Source organism: Rhyacophila brunnea, unplaced genomic scaffold (genome assembly GCF_057557595.1).
Source record: "Rhyacophila brunnea isolate RB1 unplaced genomic scaffold, BYU_Rbru_1.0 scaffold_3, whole genome shotgun sequence".
Taxonomy (NCBI): domain Eukaryota; kingdom Metazoa; phylum Arthropoda; class Insecta; order Trichoptera; family Rhyacophilidae; genus Rhyacophila; species Rhyacophila brunnea.
In genome coordinates this window covers 52,309,940-52,323,474 of record NW_028232965.1, presented here as the reverse complement: position 1 = coordinate 52,323,474, position 13,535 = coordinate 52,309,940, and the positions used below count along the sequence as shown (strand labels likewise).

The following is a 13,535-nucleotide window of genomic DNA, read 5'->3' as shown; positions in this document are numbered from 1 at the left end:
ACAATATATGATCAGAGTGGTCATATGATAATCACAAAAATTATTTTGATACAAACAAAACTTGCTTTGGTAATAGCATTAATTATTAATGCATTCATTAAAAATTATATATATTATTTGGTTTTAGTTGCATCATATCGAATTCTATTTCAGATTTTCAAACATAAATTCATAATTCATATCAAACAGCAACATTTTTATTTTATTTAATGGCAATGAAATTCCAAAAAGTCTGATCATTAGTCTATGGTCTGATCTTTTGCTATACGTCATAGATAATCTTTCTTTTATGTATATTGACGTATATTATCTATGTTTTGGACTTTCGCGTTCATAACCTTTTATACACAGTTTTTGGTTTTATCATTCGTCTTATCTGCCTGCAGGCAGCTTCAATTGTATTATTTCCTTCCATTGTGGGGTGTTATAAAATGATTATGAAAGTTTAGAATTGTATAGCTGCATTTATTATACTAAGTATCCGTAGATTCTGAAGCATTTATTTTCTGTTTACCATGGGTGACATGTTGAAAGAATTAAGAGAGAGATCAAAGAAACGAAAGAAACTGTTGGCACAAACGGTTAGTTTTTTTAAAAAATATTTAAAGACTTGTTTTCCCATTGTTTATTGCAATTTTTTTCAGTATACTTCCTTTCGTTCTGATTTACCGAGTTGAGGTCATGTCTTATTTTTAATAAATGTAACAGTAAATATTTTTGTTTAATTTGTTTATGCTTGCAGCTAGGAGTATCTAGCGTCTGTGAATTGGGTCAAGCCCTCGGTACAAAATCTGACCTACCGAATAAGAAACATGCCTCGGATGACATGTATAACGACAACTCTTTCGGGTCCTCAAAAATGGCCAACGAACAAACGAATGCTTTGGTATACACAGATTCATCAACATTCCTCAAAGTAAGTATTTATTTCTAAAGATAATTTTTGCATGTTCGTTTTTAATATTGGAACATGCAATATTTGAAATCATTTGATTGTTATAATAATTAACTAATTTAACGCTTTCGCTGCTGAATAGGAATGAGATTTTAATTGCCCCCTTTAAAATGCACGTTAATTACATCGATCGGCCGCCTGGTCATTACGCACCGTGTGCGTCTTCCGCGTCCAAAGTATTAATATGCTTAGTGTAATTTTGTAAAAACACTAATAACCAGAAGGTTGGAACGGACCCTTTTTTGAGTTGCTCCGTTCCGGGACCTTATACTTGCTTTAGCTCCGCTCCAGGTAAAATGTTTGGTAATTAGGTATGCCGCAGATGCCCGCATGAGCTTTTATAATTTTTTTTTTTACGAAAACAGTTTGTCCTATGTAGACAATGGTAATAGATAACTTTTTCTGTCGGCGCACATGCTTTTCGATCCAATAATTATTGTTAATTTACAATTTGAAATTTTCATACATTTCGATGCATTATTCACACACTAGTGCTTCAAATACACTCTATGACGATCGGTCATATATATGTCGAAAAACCTGTTTCTTATGTTGGCGTCCTGTGTCACAGAGTGTAAATACGATGTCATAGCTCTCATACAATATGTATGTATAATATGTCGGAATGGCATAAATTTGATCATAGACAATAAAACGCTCTTAGCATATATGTGCCCGATCGTCATATAGTCTATTTGAACCCTAAGATTATATTAGGTTAGGTTTGGTTTGGTGTAAAAAGAAAGTTATAAAATCTCATGCGGGCATCTGCGGCATATTTACCAAAAGTTTTAATAGATATTACAAATAATGTTAAAAAATAAAAACATTAGTACTTAACACAATGCTTACGGGCCCTTTTAATTAATTTTGTAATTAACGTGTTAATTTGCATTTGAAAAGTAATTAGCAAAAACACAATTTTGTGCGGCCCGTAAGCTATGGGTTAAGTACTAGTTTAAAATAGTCATCATTCTCATTATAATTCTATTACAAAACTGCCGACAGCAAATCGTCTTTCATTAGGTGCGTTCCACTGATGTTTCCAACCATCCGAAATGGCGCAATGCGCATGCGTAAAAAGTAAACCGGATACAGTTTGTGATTTGACGTTTGGTTCACTGTTCCAGTGAAAAACACACCATTCTCTCACAGTCAGAAGTGGTTTGGTATGAAACGTCAAACCACTTCTGACGATCTGTCAAAAGTGAAAACGGCCCAGACAGGACCTAACCTAAAAATTATAGCCATTTTTTATTATATTCCGTATCTGTCATTTTCTCGACATATTACGTTACCTATCAACATTATAATATTTTTAGGATGAAGAAAAATTTTCGTATACTTAAGCATTCTTCGGCATTTATATACCAATGTCCAATTAGTGAAAGCGGCAGATTATAGTGTATGCATACAAAATATGGTAAAAATTAAAACAGATATTTCGTAAAAATAGTTTTTTGAGAAATTTGTAAAGTTTGAAAAGTATTTACTAAATTATACATATTTATAAACTAAGTTCATTCACTAAATAATATTAAACAGTAAATCACTTGACACAACCAGTTGTTCAGTGAGGCAGATATACTCAAATGGCTTAGGATTCCTGGCTTTCCCTATGACCAAAAGCTTAATTTTGTGTGTCCCGGTTGCATTGGAGCATGGATCAATCCTTGGGCACTTTCCTCCCTGGTACATTACTTTCTTTACGATGAACGTACGTTTTACGAAGAAGTTTCCAAAATAAACACGTCTCATCTGCGTTGTATACTTGTACACGGCGGACTACTGAATTTGGCAATCAAATACCGGCGAATTATAGAGCTTGATTTTGTGCTTTCAACTAGTAAAAATAACAGCAGATTATAGTAGTTGTCAGATAATAGAGCGGCGGATTACTGAGGTGTACTGTACAAGAATAAATGGATTCCCAAATTGAAAACAGAGTAGGATATACACAAAATTCGAATCCTTCATGTTTTTAAAATTTTGGTGATTTTAAATAATGAATAATACATTTAGTAAGTAGATGTTATTAATATTATTTAATTCAAGCATAAATTTCCAAGGACTAAGTAATTAATGTGGGAAAATAAAAGAAACCCTAGAAATATGCCACTTTAAATTTCCTATTTAAATATAATACTATTGTGAATTCAAATCAAAATTTATAATATAATTATTGCCCATCTAAAAAGTCGACAGCACTCAGCTAAAACCAAATGCCACCTATTCGGCGCTTGTATTCTGACGGTGTTATTTTACGGTAGTGATCATGGCACCTTACGAAGGCTCAGAGCAACCGTATACTGAGCTTTGAGAACAGATGTTTGCGATCGATACTGGGTGTGCGGTTTGTATGACTTTAGGAATAACAAGCAGATAAGAGAACAAGATTTGATATTGTCTGAGACATGGAAGTATTTCATGCTGTTTTATTAACGTGGCCGAATTTGGAAACTTTCTAGGAATGGCTATTGACTGAAAAGCAAATTCAGTGTGATTACTAAATTATTATTCTATATTATAAACTTTCAGGGCACTCAATCGTCAAATCCCCATAACGACTACTGTCAACACTTCGTAGATACTGGACAGCGTCCACAAAATTTCATTCGGGATGTGGGACTTGCCGATAGATTTGAGGAATATCCTAAGCTAAGAGAGTTGATCAAATTGAAAGATGACCTCATTTCGCAAACTGCGGTGCCTCCCATGTATTTGAAATGTGATCTAAAGGTATGCTTTGCTTCTAATTAACTGTGTTATTTACTTTTTTTAAGATAAATATGAAGATATTTCTTTTTTTTTTTTGGAAATCTTCAAATATTAAGATGTAAAATATTGATGCATTACATATTGGGAATCAAATGTTTTATTATAATAGGAAAAATCTGAAGACTTTGAGGAGCATGCATAGAACGGCAAACTACATTCAAGCTAATTAATGCAAATTTGCATGCATGAACCTAAATCGAGTCCATTGGTTAGTGACGTCATACGCGTCATGGCGTGACTAATGTGACCAACTTTTAAATTTCGATGCCCCGATAATTAATTTAAAATTTTGAAATTGTGAATAGGTGTGAAAATGTGCAAACGGTGCCATATAAATTTATTAATTATAAATGAATAATTATTATAAATTTTCAATAATTTATTTTATACTTCTAATGCACAAAAGAATAAAGTATTCCCAATAAATATTTATTTAGTAATCGAGTGGCCACACTTTCGTCTCGCAGCTAACTTCAATTCTGTTATGAGATGACGCAAATTGCTTTGGTACAATGCCGTCTTCCGATCTATGGTCTTCTGTCAATACGGGAAATGAAAAGGGATCTATATATTATCATTTATACCAACCAGCCTATGACAGTCTTAATGTCACCAGTGTGTTTTAGATTTTCGTCTTGCTTGTTATAGTTTAGGTGATATTTTGAAACAATGCAGACTGGTTCCAATTGCATAATATATCTTAAATAAGGCAGTAACTAGGGTCATATGTATGTTATCTTAAAGTTACGTAAATCCATCTTATCCATGGGAAATACTGTATTTTTTATGACATCTTTAGTGAATAAGCGAAACACGGGAGCATTGTATCTTTGGTTCTCATGTGCAGTCACCAGAGGATTTTGCTGCGGCCACCAACATCATTTCCAGTATTTAATTTAATTAACTGAGCTAACGTTAAATATGCGTTATTGGAAATGAGTCATGACCAAGTACTTAAAAACCATTTTAATAATACCACAGTTGAAAAATTTTGGTTGAAGTTATACGCTGACCAAGAATCGAGTCTATTCAATGAATTGGTAACAATTGCTTTATTAATGTTGTCGAACTATTGTATAATGTAAAAGATCATTCAGTGTGATGTACTTCATAAAAAAACAAATATCGAAGCCAGTTGACAGATGTAAACTTGGAAGCAGCCATGCAGCTCGCATTGGAAAAAATGAGTATTGAGGAATTTCCATTTGCATTGTTTTTAAATAAATAGATATGTACTGAAATGTTCAAAAGTCTTTTATTAAATGGACTTGTCTATAAATAAATTGATCAATTTTTTCAGTCACGACAAAAGTGAAATTTGGTGCGGCCACCAGACATTTCCATAGAACTGCCAATGTCAATTGTGCGGCCATAGTTAAATTTCACGTGAGAACCACTGATCTAGACTATGGATTAAAATTCATGCTGTGTATGTGTTTTGTAAACGGCACAATTACTGTTTATAAAGTTCGCAAATGCTCTGCCGAATCTACAAAATGAATGAGGCTGTCAATTATAATTATATTACATATATTATGGTAACGACGATTCTAACCAACAAAAAAACTTGTGATGAAGACTCTTTATGTAGGTATATAATTATTATGCGCCTGTCATTTTTGTCAAACTGACAGGACGTGAACGGCCGCCATGTTCCATTGTTTCGTGCGCACAGATGTACGCAGCTCGTGACTTATACATTTTTTATAGTTTTCTTATTCAGCCGATAAACCACTAACTGCATTGAGCGCGGTTCGAGACTGCATGCATACGGTTGTTAGGTGTCTAGAAACAATTTATGATTGATTTAAATGTAAATAAAGTGTATTATTTCTACACATACCAAGTCACCAATGTATAGGGACAATGGCCCCCACATCCTAAAGCGGGCCCCCTATCTATCGGCAAGTTTAAAGACAAGTTTGATGTTCTATAGTACCTAGAGTTCCCCAAAATGGTATTCAGAGGAACACCATGGTTTTGCGAAGTATAATAATTAAGGGGTTCCATGTACTTTTAGCGATTTTTTATATTTTTCAATGAATCCACTTGAATTATTGAATTGTGGGCACTCGACATCATATTAGAAAGCACTGATCGCAGCCCCTTTTTATGCTAGAATGCGTGACCATTCGCTATATTTGATAAATAGCCATTTTTATTTTTCAGGAAACATACATTATAAAATAAAATTCTACAGGTGAATTGCCATTTAATTTATCAATTATATTTCATACATAATTTTGAAAAACACTTCTGAGAGAATATATCGTCACTGTTCTGGCAGAAGACACTAATTCGAAAAAATTACATATTGAGTTAGTTATACAAAAATGTTCCTTATTTCAAACTTTACCGTCTGGAAACCTTCTTAATAAATAAACAGTCTTTATTTTAAAGTCATCCTTTTTACGATTACTTATTAAACTCACATGATGGACCATTTCAAACATTTTAACAACTTCAAAGTCAAATTACTCAAAACTAGTATTCTCCAGTTAGTGTGTTCTGCCGATATATAGACGATATTATAACCAATAGAAAAATCTTTTTGAAAAAAGTAAGCCACCCGGCTGGAATCGAACCAGCATCTCTTGGGTTTACTCCCCGTCCGCGCATTATCCTCTATGCTACAAGGCGACGTAGTTATTGCGACAAATTTTGACTATTGGCCTTTTTAATACCGGCTCATCAGCGCTCTTCGAAATCAAGCTACTTTGGCAATCGATTTTGGATTATTAAATCAAAGTATGTACCTACTTACTAGAATGGTACATTCTTAAATCTTGTGAATTATTCGTTGACTAAAAGAAATAGTTAATTAAAAATTATATTTCATTAAATTGCATCGCACAGCCGCATATTATAAAACGTTAATATTTATGACTTTTTTTACTATAAGGGCAAATTTGTGGTGTCTGTTAATCTCACTTTACTGGTCGAACCCCCACACCGGGCTCCCACTAAGCACGGTCCCCCTGGCTAAAGCCCTGTCAGTCCACCCATTCTGGGGGCCATGATAACGACAATAATTGTAGACGTCAACAGATTTTAGAACCTATTATTGTAATATTGAAGAAAATAATAATCATTACAAGCGCATAGGGAATATTTATTTAAATATGTCGACTTATGAACTAGAGCTACCAAACAAATAAAAACTAAAAACTAGTAACTTTGTACTGAAATAGTAAATATGAGGTTCTAATTCCAAAAAGTGATAAGTCCACATTTGGTCAAAATCGAGAAAAAAATACGCACGTATTCTATGTATAATTTTACACAATATGTATTGATCTATAAATTCCAAAACGCGACATAACCCTACGAAAAAAAATATTTTAAGTCTCGATTTATTACAAAAAGTGCCAAGTCCGTTTTTCATATTATTTAAAGCTTGGTTGATTTCGCGCGTGATGTCAACCAATAAGGGAACGTTCAATATTGAAAAGGGCGTCTCCCATAGTGTAGCATCTGGTAAACTTATGACAGTGCCACGGAAATATGTGCCTTATGTGGGATAAATTAAAAAGTGAAGTACAAGTAGCGCTAAGTCCAATTTTATTTTGCCTATATTTATTACATTTAAGAGTTAATTGGCTGAAACAAATTGCCATTTGGTTCTAATTTTGACATAGAATACAACAGGAAAAAAAATCTCACGTTTAAACAAATAATTGAAGCTAGAAACATAAAAACGTTGTTTCCCGAAAATATTGAATTGTGGACTTGTTGCTTTTTGTAATTAGACGCCTCATATAGTTTCAGCACACCAAGATTGTATTATTATCGATTGTCTATATTTCCAATTATGTTAATAGTTTCTCTAAGTAAAAAAATCGTTTAGTTATTACAATTGATTTATCCCGATGTACTCTAATTCCAGACTATGGATCTGAAGCAGATGGGCAATAAGTTTGATGTGATCCTAGTGGAGCCTCCGGTGGGTGGGGAGTGGAGCTGGAATGACGTCCTCGCCCTTGACATTCCACAGGTGGCTCAGCCCAGGAGCTTCGTCTTTCTCTGGTGCGGCAGCTCTGAAGGCCAGTCATTCACAATCATTCTCTCTTATACATTGTCCGGGCATGGCTTCTGATTCATAATGTAGATTACGGTAAATTCAGCAATTCACAAAATTAAACATTTCGAGGAATTAACCTTGAAATGCTTCATTGTTTTATTAATAAGTCAAGTAAACCAGTAAATCATATATTTGTTTCATATTCAATTACTAAAGCGCTACTTGTTGTGCTTTGTTTTTTCCATGAGCATTTTCAAATGCTCACGGAACCAGTTAGGAATTAATAATGTAGATAAATCAATTTCAAAAAACGTTAATAATTATTGATTGAACTGGAATTTATACGGTAGGTAAAATAGGAACGTGGCGAAGGGTGGAGGTAGGCTGTTAAGATTCAACATAAATCGTGCAATACTAAACTTTGTCAGTCGTATTATTTGTTTTCATTGAACTAAGAATAGAATTTGCAGATGGTGCTGGTTAGTTTTTAAAATTTAATTAAACCCTGCCTAACCAAACCATAATAGTTTAGGTATACTATGGACGATCGGATAAAAATAGTGCACACTTTTTCAGTTATACTTATTTATTTTCGTTGAATTAAGAATGCAAAATATTACAGATGGTGTTGGTTAGTTTTATAAAATTCATGAAACAAACCATAATCGATGAAAAATATTCTTCTATCTATAAAATATCTACAATTATGTTTGTTTTAATGACAAAGTTAAAGACATTTTTTGATTAATAAATGAATATTTTTTGACTGCGGCTTGGATTAGGCAGAGTTTAATTGAATTTAAAAAGTAAAAAACGCCATCTACACATTGTAGTCTTAATTCAATGACAACAAATACATACGTTTGATTGACAATGTTTAGTGTGTACTATTTATGTTGGATATTAATATCCTACTTCCACCTTTCGCTGCTGATAGGAACATTTTTTTCAAATAAATGTAATTAAATTCTTACAAAATACCACTTTGGCGATATGCTGATCGATGAAATGCCATTCGGCTGAATCTATATTTGTCAGTTGGCTAGTTAGTTTCACCCGAATGTTTTTGTACAAATTACCGGACGTAAATGTTAATATCACTTCATCTTCCTGCATATTGTGAATCTATTCCAAAGATAACATTACAAATTTGCAGGCGTGGACATGGGTCGGGATTGTTTGAAGAAATGGGGCTTCAGGAGGTGTGAAGACATCTGCTGGATACGTACAAATATCAACAACCCTGGCCACTCGAAAAATTTGGAACACAACGCTGTCTTTCAGCGCACCAAAGAACACTGCCTTATGGGAATCAAAGGAACCGTGAGGAGGTCCACCGATGGCGATTTTATACATGCCAACGTCGACATTGACCTGATTATCTCGGAAGACGCTGAATATGGCAGTCCAGAAAAACCAATTGAGATATTTCATATCATGGAGCACTTTTGTTTAGGCAGAAGAAGGTATTTTCGAATGTTTATAAAGATTGGTGTCGATATAAAATATTTTATGTATTCTAAGATATACACATATATTTAAATACATAATGATTTCTACTAGGCATATTTATTTACCTGTCTTTTGTCAACTTAAATAATTACAACATCGAGAAATCGAGATTCGTTTTTAAGTTCTTGAGAAATCGACATTATTATGAAATGATCTCTCCTGCCGAAAATTTTTCATTTTTAGGTTATTCGGTCAGAAAAAATTTTATCAAGAAATTTAAGAAATTCTGCATCAAAGTCAACATCTTTTTTTAGCTCTTTTTTAAAAACAAAAGAGATGTAACGTAGCTTTTCAAAAAAAAAAAATTTTAGCAGCAAATTTTTAAATTTCCGGTTGCGGTGAGCGGTTTTACCTAGTAAGAATATCTCAAGAAATTGGAATTCTCGAAAATTTTGAAAATAACCCCTTGTTCCAAACCAAACACTTACAGCAGAATTATTTTCATGCAATTTTCTCTCGTTACGTTTTTCTGGTCATGCTGTCCACTAGATGCCTTGTTTTTCCATACGGCACAGATATATTTTGTGACTGCACTGCGCTCTAACATATAATTTAACTCGTCAGTTATGCCTGTAGTTATTCAGATTCCATTGTAATTAGATAGATGTCACTGTGCTTTATCTATTTGCAAGTCAGGGTAAACAGTAGGTACATCTTAAAAATAATCATTTGCTATCGAGTCTTCACGGCTGGCATTGTTTATTTTGGTATATATAAAATGTTTTTAGATTATTTATTCGATATTTACAAAGAAAATTAACACTCATAGTAACGCACGTATATACGAGGGTGGGTCAATAATTCCTTAGAAAAAAGCATTAAAACAGGTTTTATTTTTGTATTTTTTTTTTATTTCTCAACATAATTTCCTTGGAGCTCAATAGACTTGGTTAGACGTTTCTCAATTTTTTTTAAACCGTCAGAAAAATAAGTTTTCGGAAGGTCCTCAAAATAAGCATTTGTCCGATCGATGACTTCTTCATTTGAAAAAAAACGTTGTCCACTTAGCCATTTTTTTAAGTTTGGGAAAAGGAAAAAGTCACTGGGGGCTAAATCTGGCGAATACGGTGGGTGGTCGACCAATTCGAACTTCAATTCTTCAATTTTAGCCATTGATCGTAAACATGTGTGAACACGGGCATTGTCCTGATGAAAGAGGATTTTTTTCCTGTTTAAATGAGGCCGTTTTTCTTCAATTTTGTTTTTTAGCTGGTCCAATAAAGATGCATAATAATCCCCTGTTATTGTTTTTCCTTTTTCCAAATAGTCAACGAAAATAATTTCACGCGCATCCCAAAATACAGTAGCCATAACCTTACCAGCTGATTTTACGGTTTTCGCCTTCTTTGGACATGGTTTGCCTTCGCAATCCACTGCTTTGACTGTTCTTTCGTCTCGGGAGTATAGTGGTGTATCCATGTTTCATCTACAGTCACAAAGCGACGAAAAAATTCATCCGGATTGCGTTGCATGAGCGACAACAGGGCTTTAGAGGCCACCACCCTATTGCGTTTATTGTCGACTGTGAGCAAACGCGGCACCCATCTTGCAGAAATATTTTTCATGCCCAATTTGTCATGTAAAATAGAAATGACGCTACCTTTTGAGATCCCTGTAACCTCAATTATCTCACTCAACTTTAATCTTCGGTCACTTAACACCATATCGTGGATTTTATTGATCATTTCTGGTGTAGTCACCTCTACAGGACGTCCTGAGCGTGGTTCATCCTTTGTTGATGTACGACCACGTTTAAATTCATGTAACCAGTTATAAATAGTTGCAAGTGAAGGAGCAGATATGCCGTGAACTAAATCCAACTCATTTTTTATTTCCTTTGCTGTTAACCCTTTTATATTAAAATGTTTAATAACAACTCTAAACTCAATTTTCTCCATTTTCCATTTTCCACAAGCAAATTTTTTTTTTAAATGTACGAGAAACACACAACAACCCGACCAATCTGATTGAAACTTCGCAGCATACTGAATCGGTAGTGCCGCTGCATGAAAACAAACCGCTTGCAGTACTAGTCGCGCCACCTGTCGGCTTTTCTAAGGACTTATTGACCCACCCTCGTATTAATAATTTAGTTGCTAGGACCCCCTTAGCAACCAACAATAATAACTTTCCATACAAAACAGAATTTACTGAAAATGAATTCAATTCTGCTTAAAAATGGCTAAAAGTATTAAAAGAATGCATTGTCGTCGTGTTCTGATGTATTCTAAAAGTTTCAAATGTCTAGCTAGGACAAACAAGAAAAAATATGTACTGGACACAAGAAAAACCTCATACTGGACAAACAAGAATACGAGCTAATGAAAACGTGGTAAAATGCATTGAATTATAGTTGAAAAGCCTACTTTAATTTTTCTTTCGTACAGAAATATAATAAAACTGTAAATTAATATTATATTTCTTTTTAGGTTACACATATTCGGGCGAGATTCTACGATTAGGCCGGGTTGGGTGACCATTGGCCACGATTTAACAAATTCCAATTTCAATCCAGAACTGTACTCGTCATATTTCTTAGAAGGAAGGGAGACGACCGGATGTACGGACAGAATTGAAGCTTTGAGACCCAAAAGCCCTCCGGCCACCAGCAAGTGTGGCGGAAGACCTCGCGGACGTGGAAGTTTCCGATCCAGAGGCAGAGCCCGTGGAGCATCCAACTGATTTAATTCTTTTTTATCACCAGCTTCATAATCTTCAATGCCAGTGAAACCTGCTATAGACTTTGAAAATAATTGCATCTCAAAAGGTGTCTTAATTTGTAGCGGTTAGTTAAGATGGTACCGAATCCTGAGAATCCCTAAATTTTTTTGGAACTGGAACTCTTGGTTCCAAATTTTAAGAAACTGAACTGGAACCCCTATAAAATTATGAGATGCTGGAGGTTCCATTCCCAATATTTGGTCAATGTGGATTAGTCACGTATTATGCTGGAGCGGAAAAATTAGTAATTAATAGATGTACTGTCACTATTGACAAAATTATATTGCGTACAGATTGTGGTTCCATATGCTCCATCTGGTAATGATATCTTGAGAAATAGTGAAAACATCTACTTTTTGAGATATATTATAACTATGTAATAGGTACTGGGGTACTGATTTTTGACTTGATGGCACCGATCCTCATTTGATTTTTCAGTAGAACAGAACCTTTAAAATTGGGGGTTATAACAGCTTTGGTTGTAACCAATAACATATATGGGAAAGAAATCAACATATAATTTTTTTCTTAAATCAATTTATTACGAATCATGACTTTACTCTTCCGCACAAGGTGGTTTTGTTAATATATTATTTCGGTGTTGAATGAACGACGTGAATGAAAAAGATAAGTTAAAATAAATTTCAAAAAACAAATTAACGACTAAGGCGACAAGCAAGGCAAAGATAGAACCCCTAGATTATTGTCTCAGCGAGCCACTGGTTGCATTCAAAAATACGACAATCGACTAGTCTCTTAATGCACTATTCACTCTCGTTTTCATGTGCGATCGTTGCTCGCCACATGTCATTTCAAGGTTGTCCATTTTTATTATCTGTTGAAAGTCAAGTACAATGAAAAATAACATCTAAATTCTAACATTGTACATAAAACATCCTCCTGTGTTTTCATTTGACGTCATAACTAATCGCTACCATAATAAAGTACAGATATTGTAAAAATATATTAGAATTTCTATTTAGTCTTCATACATGACTGTTACACCTAGTAATTTTGAAACCTTGTTACTGTTGTAATAAAAACAACTTGACAAAATTAGTACCATTAACTATTTATCGTTATGGTCGCGGTAAAAATGTGTTCAGAATTACGAGGTGTATGTACCAATCTCCTTATTGACGCAAAATGCAGGGTAGGGTTATGGTTATTATGTGTAATAATTATAACTATTTTATGAATTTATTTAATTAATATGTACTGTTGAAAATTCTTCATTAGAATTATTGTAATAATTTATCATAAAAATAAAAATGACATCAAACATTCAGGAATCAACTTTTTTACTTTCCCAAAATTGTATAGATTTTAATTACAGAGTACATACACTAGGAGCTTAATTTAACAAATTATGATCCTAATGTATACTAAAAAAGATATACAATCCAAAAGTCTTCACCCGTCGGAGACAATCAAGCCAATTTGGCACCGGTGTTACAGGACGCAGGACATGGTGACCAATGTAATACATTATACGATGGCTCAGTTCCATAGTGCTACAACTAGGAATTAGTAGTTTTGAGTAATGGC

At 33.9% G+C, this 13,535-nt stretch overlaps 1 protein-coding gene across 1 annotated transcript; it reads left to right on the top strand.

Moving 5' to 3' along the window:
* The first annotated feature begins 238 nt into the window (after positions 1-238).
* On the top strand, positions 239-13,279 carry Mettl14 (methyltransferase like 14). Its single transcript, XM_085953366.1, has 6 exons — positions 239-581; positions 743-916; positions 3,494-3,694; positions 7,620-7,776; positions 8,911-9,220; positions 11,696-13,279. Exons 1-6 carry the CDS (start codon positions 516-518, stop codon positions 11,946-11,948), a joined length of 1,161 nt encoding a protein of 386 aa, XP_085809492.1. The 5' UTR covers positions 239-515; the 3' UTR covers positions 11,949-13,279.
* The last annotated feature ends 256 nt before the right edge of the window (positions 13,280-13,535 follow it).

Bases quoted from the DNA above. Each gene is read 5' to 3' on its own strand.
- Mettl14 (XM_085953366.1), top strand. From the start codon at position 516: ATGGGTGACATGTTGAAAGAATTAAGAGAGAGATCAAAGAAACGAAAG. The intron at 3,695-7,619 runs GTATGCTTTGCT...CTCTAATTCCAG, and splicing joins ATTTGAAATGTGATCTAAAG to ACTATGGATCTGAAGCAGAT. The intron at 9,221-11,695 runs GTATTTTCGAAT...ATTTCTTTTTAG, and splicing joins TTTTGTTTAGGCAGAAGAAG to GTTACACATATTCGGGCGAG.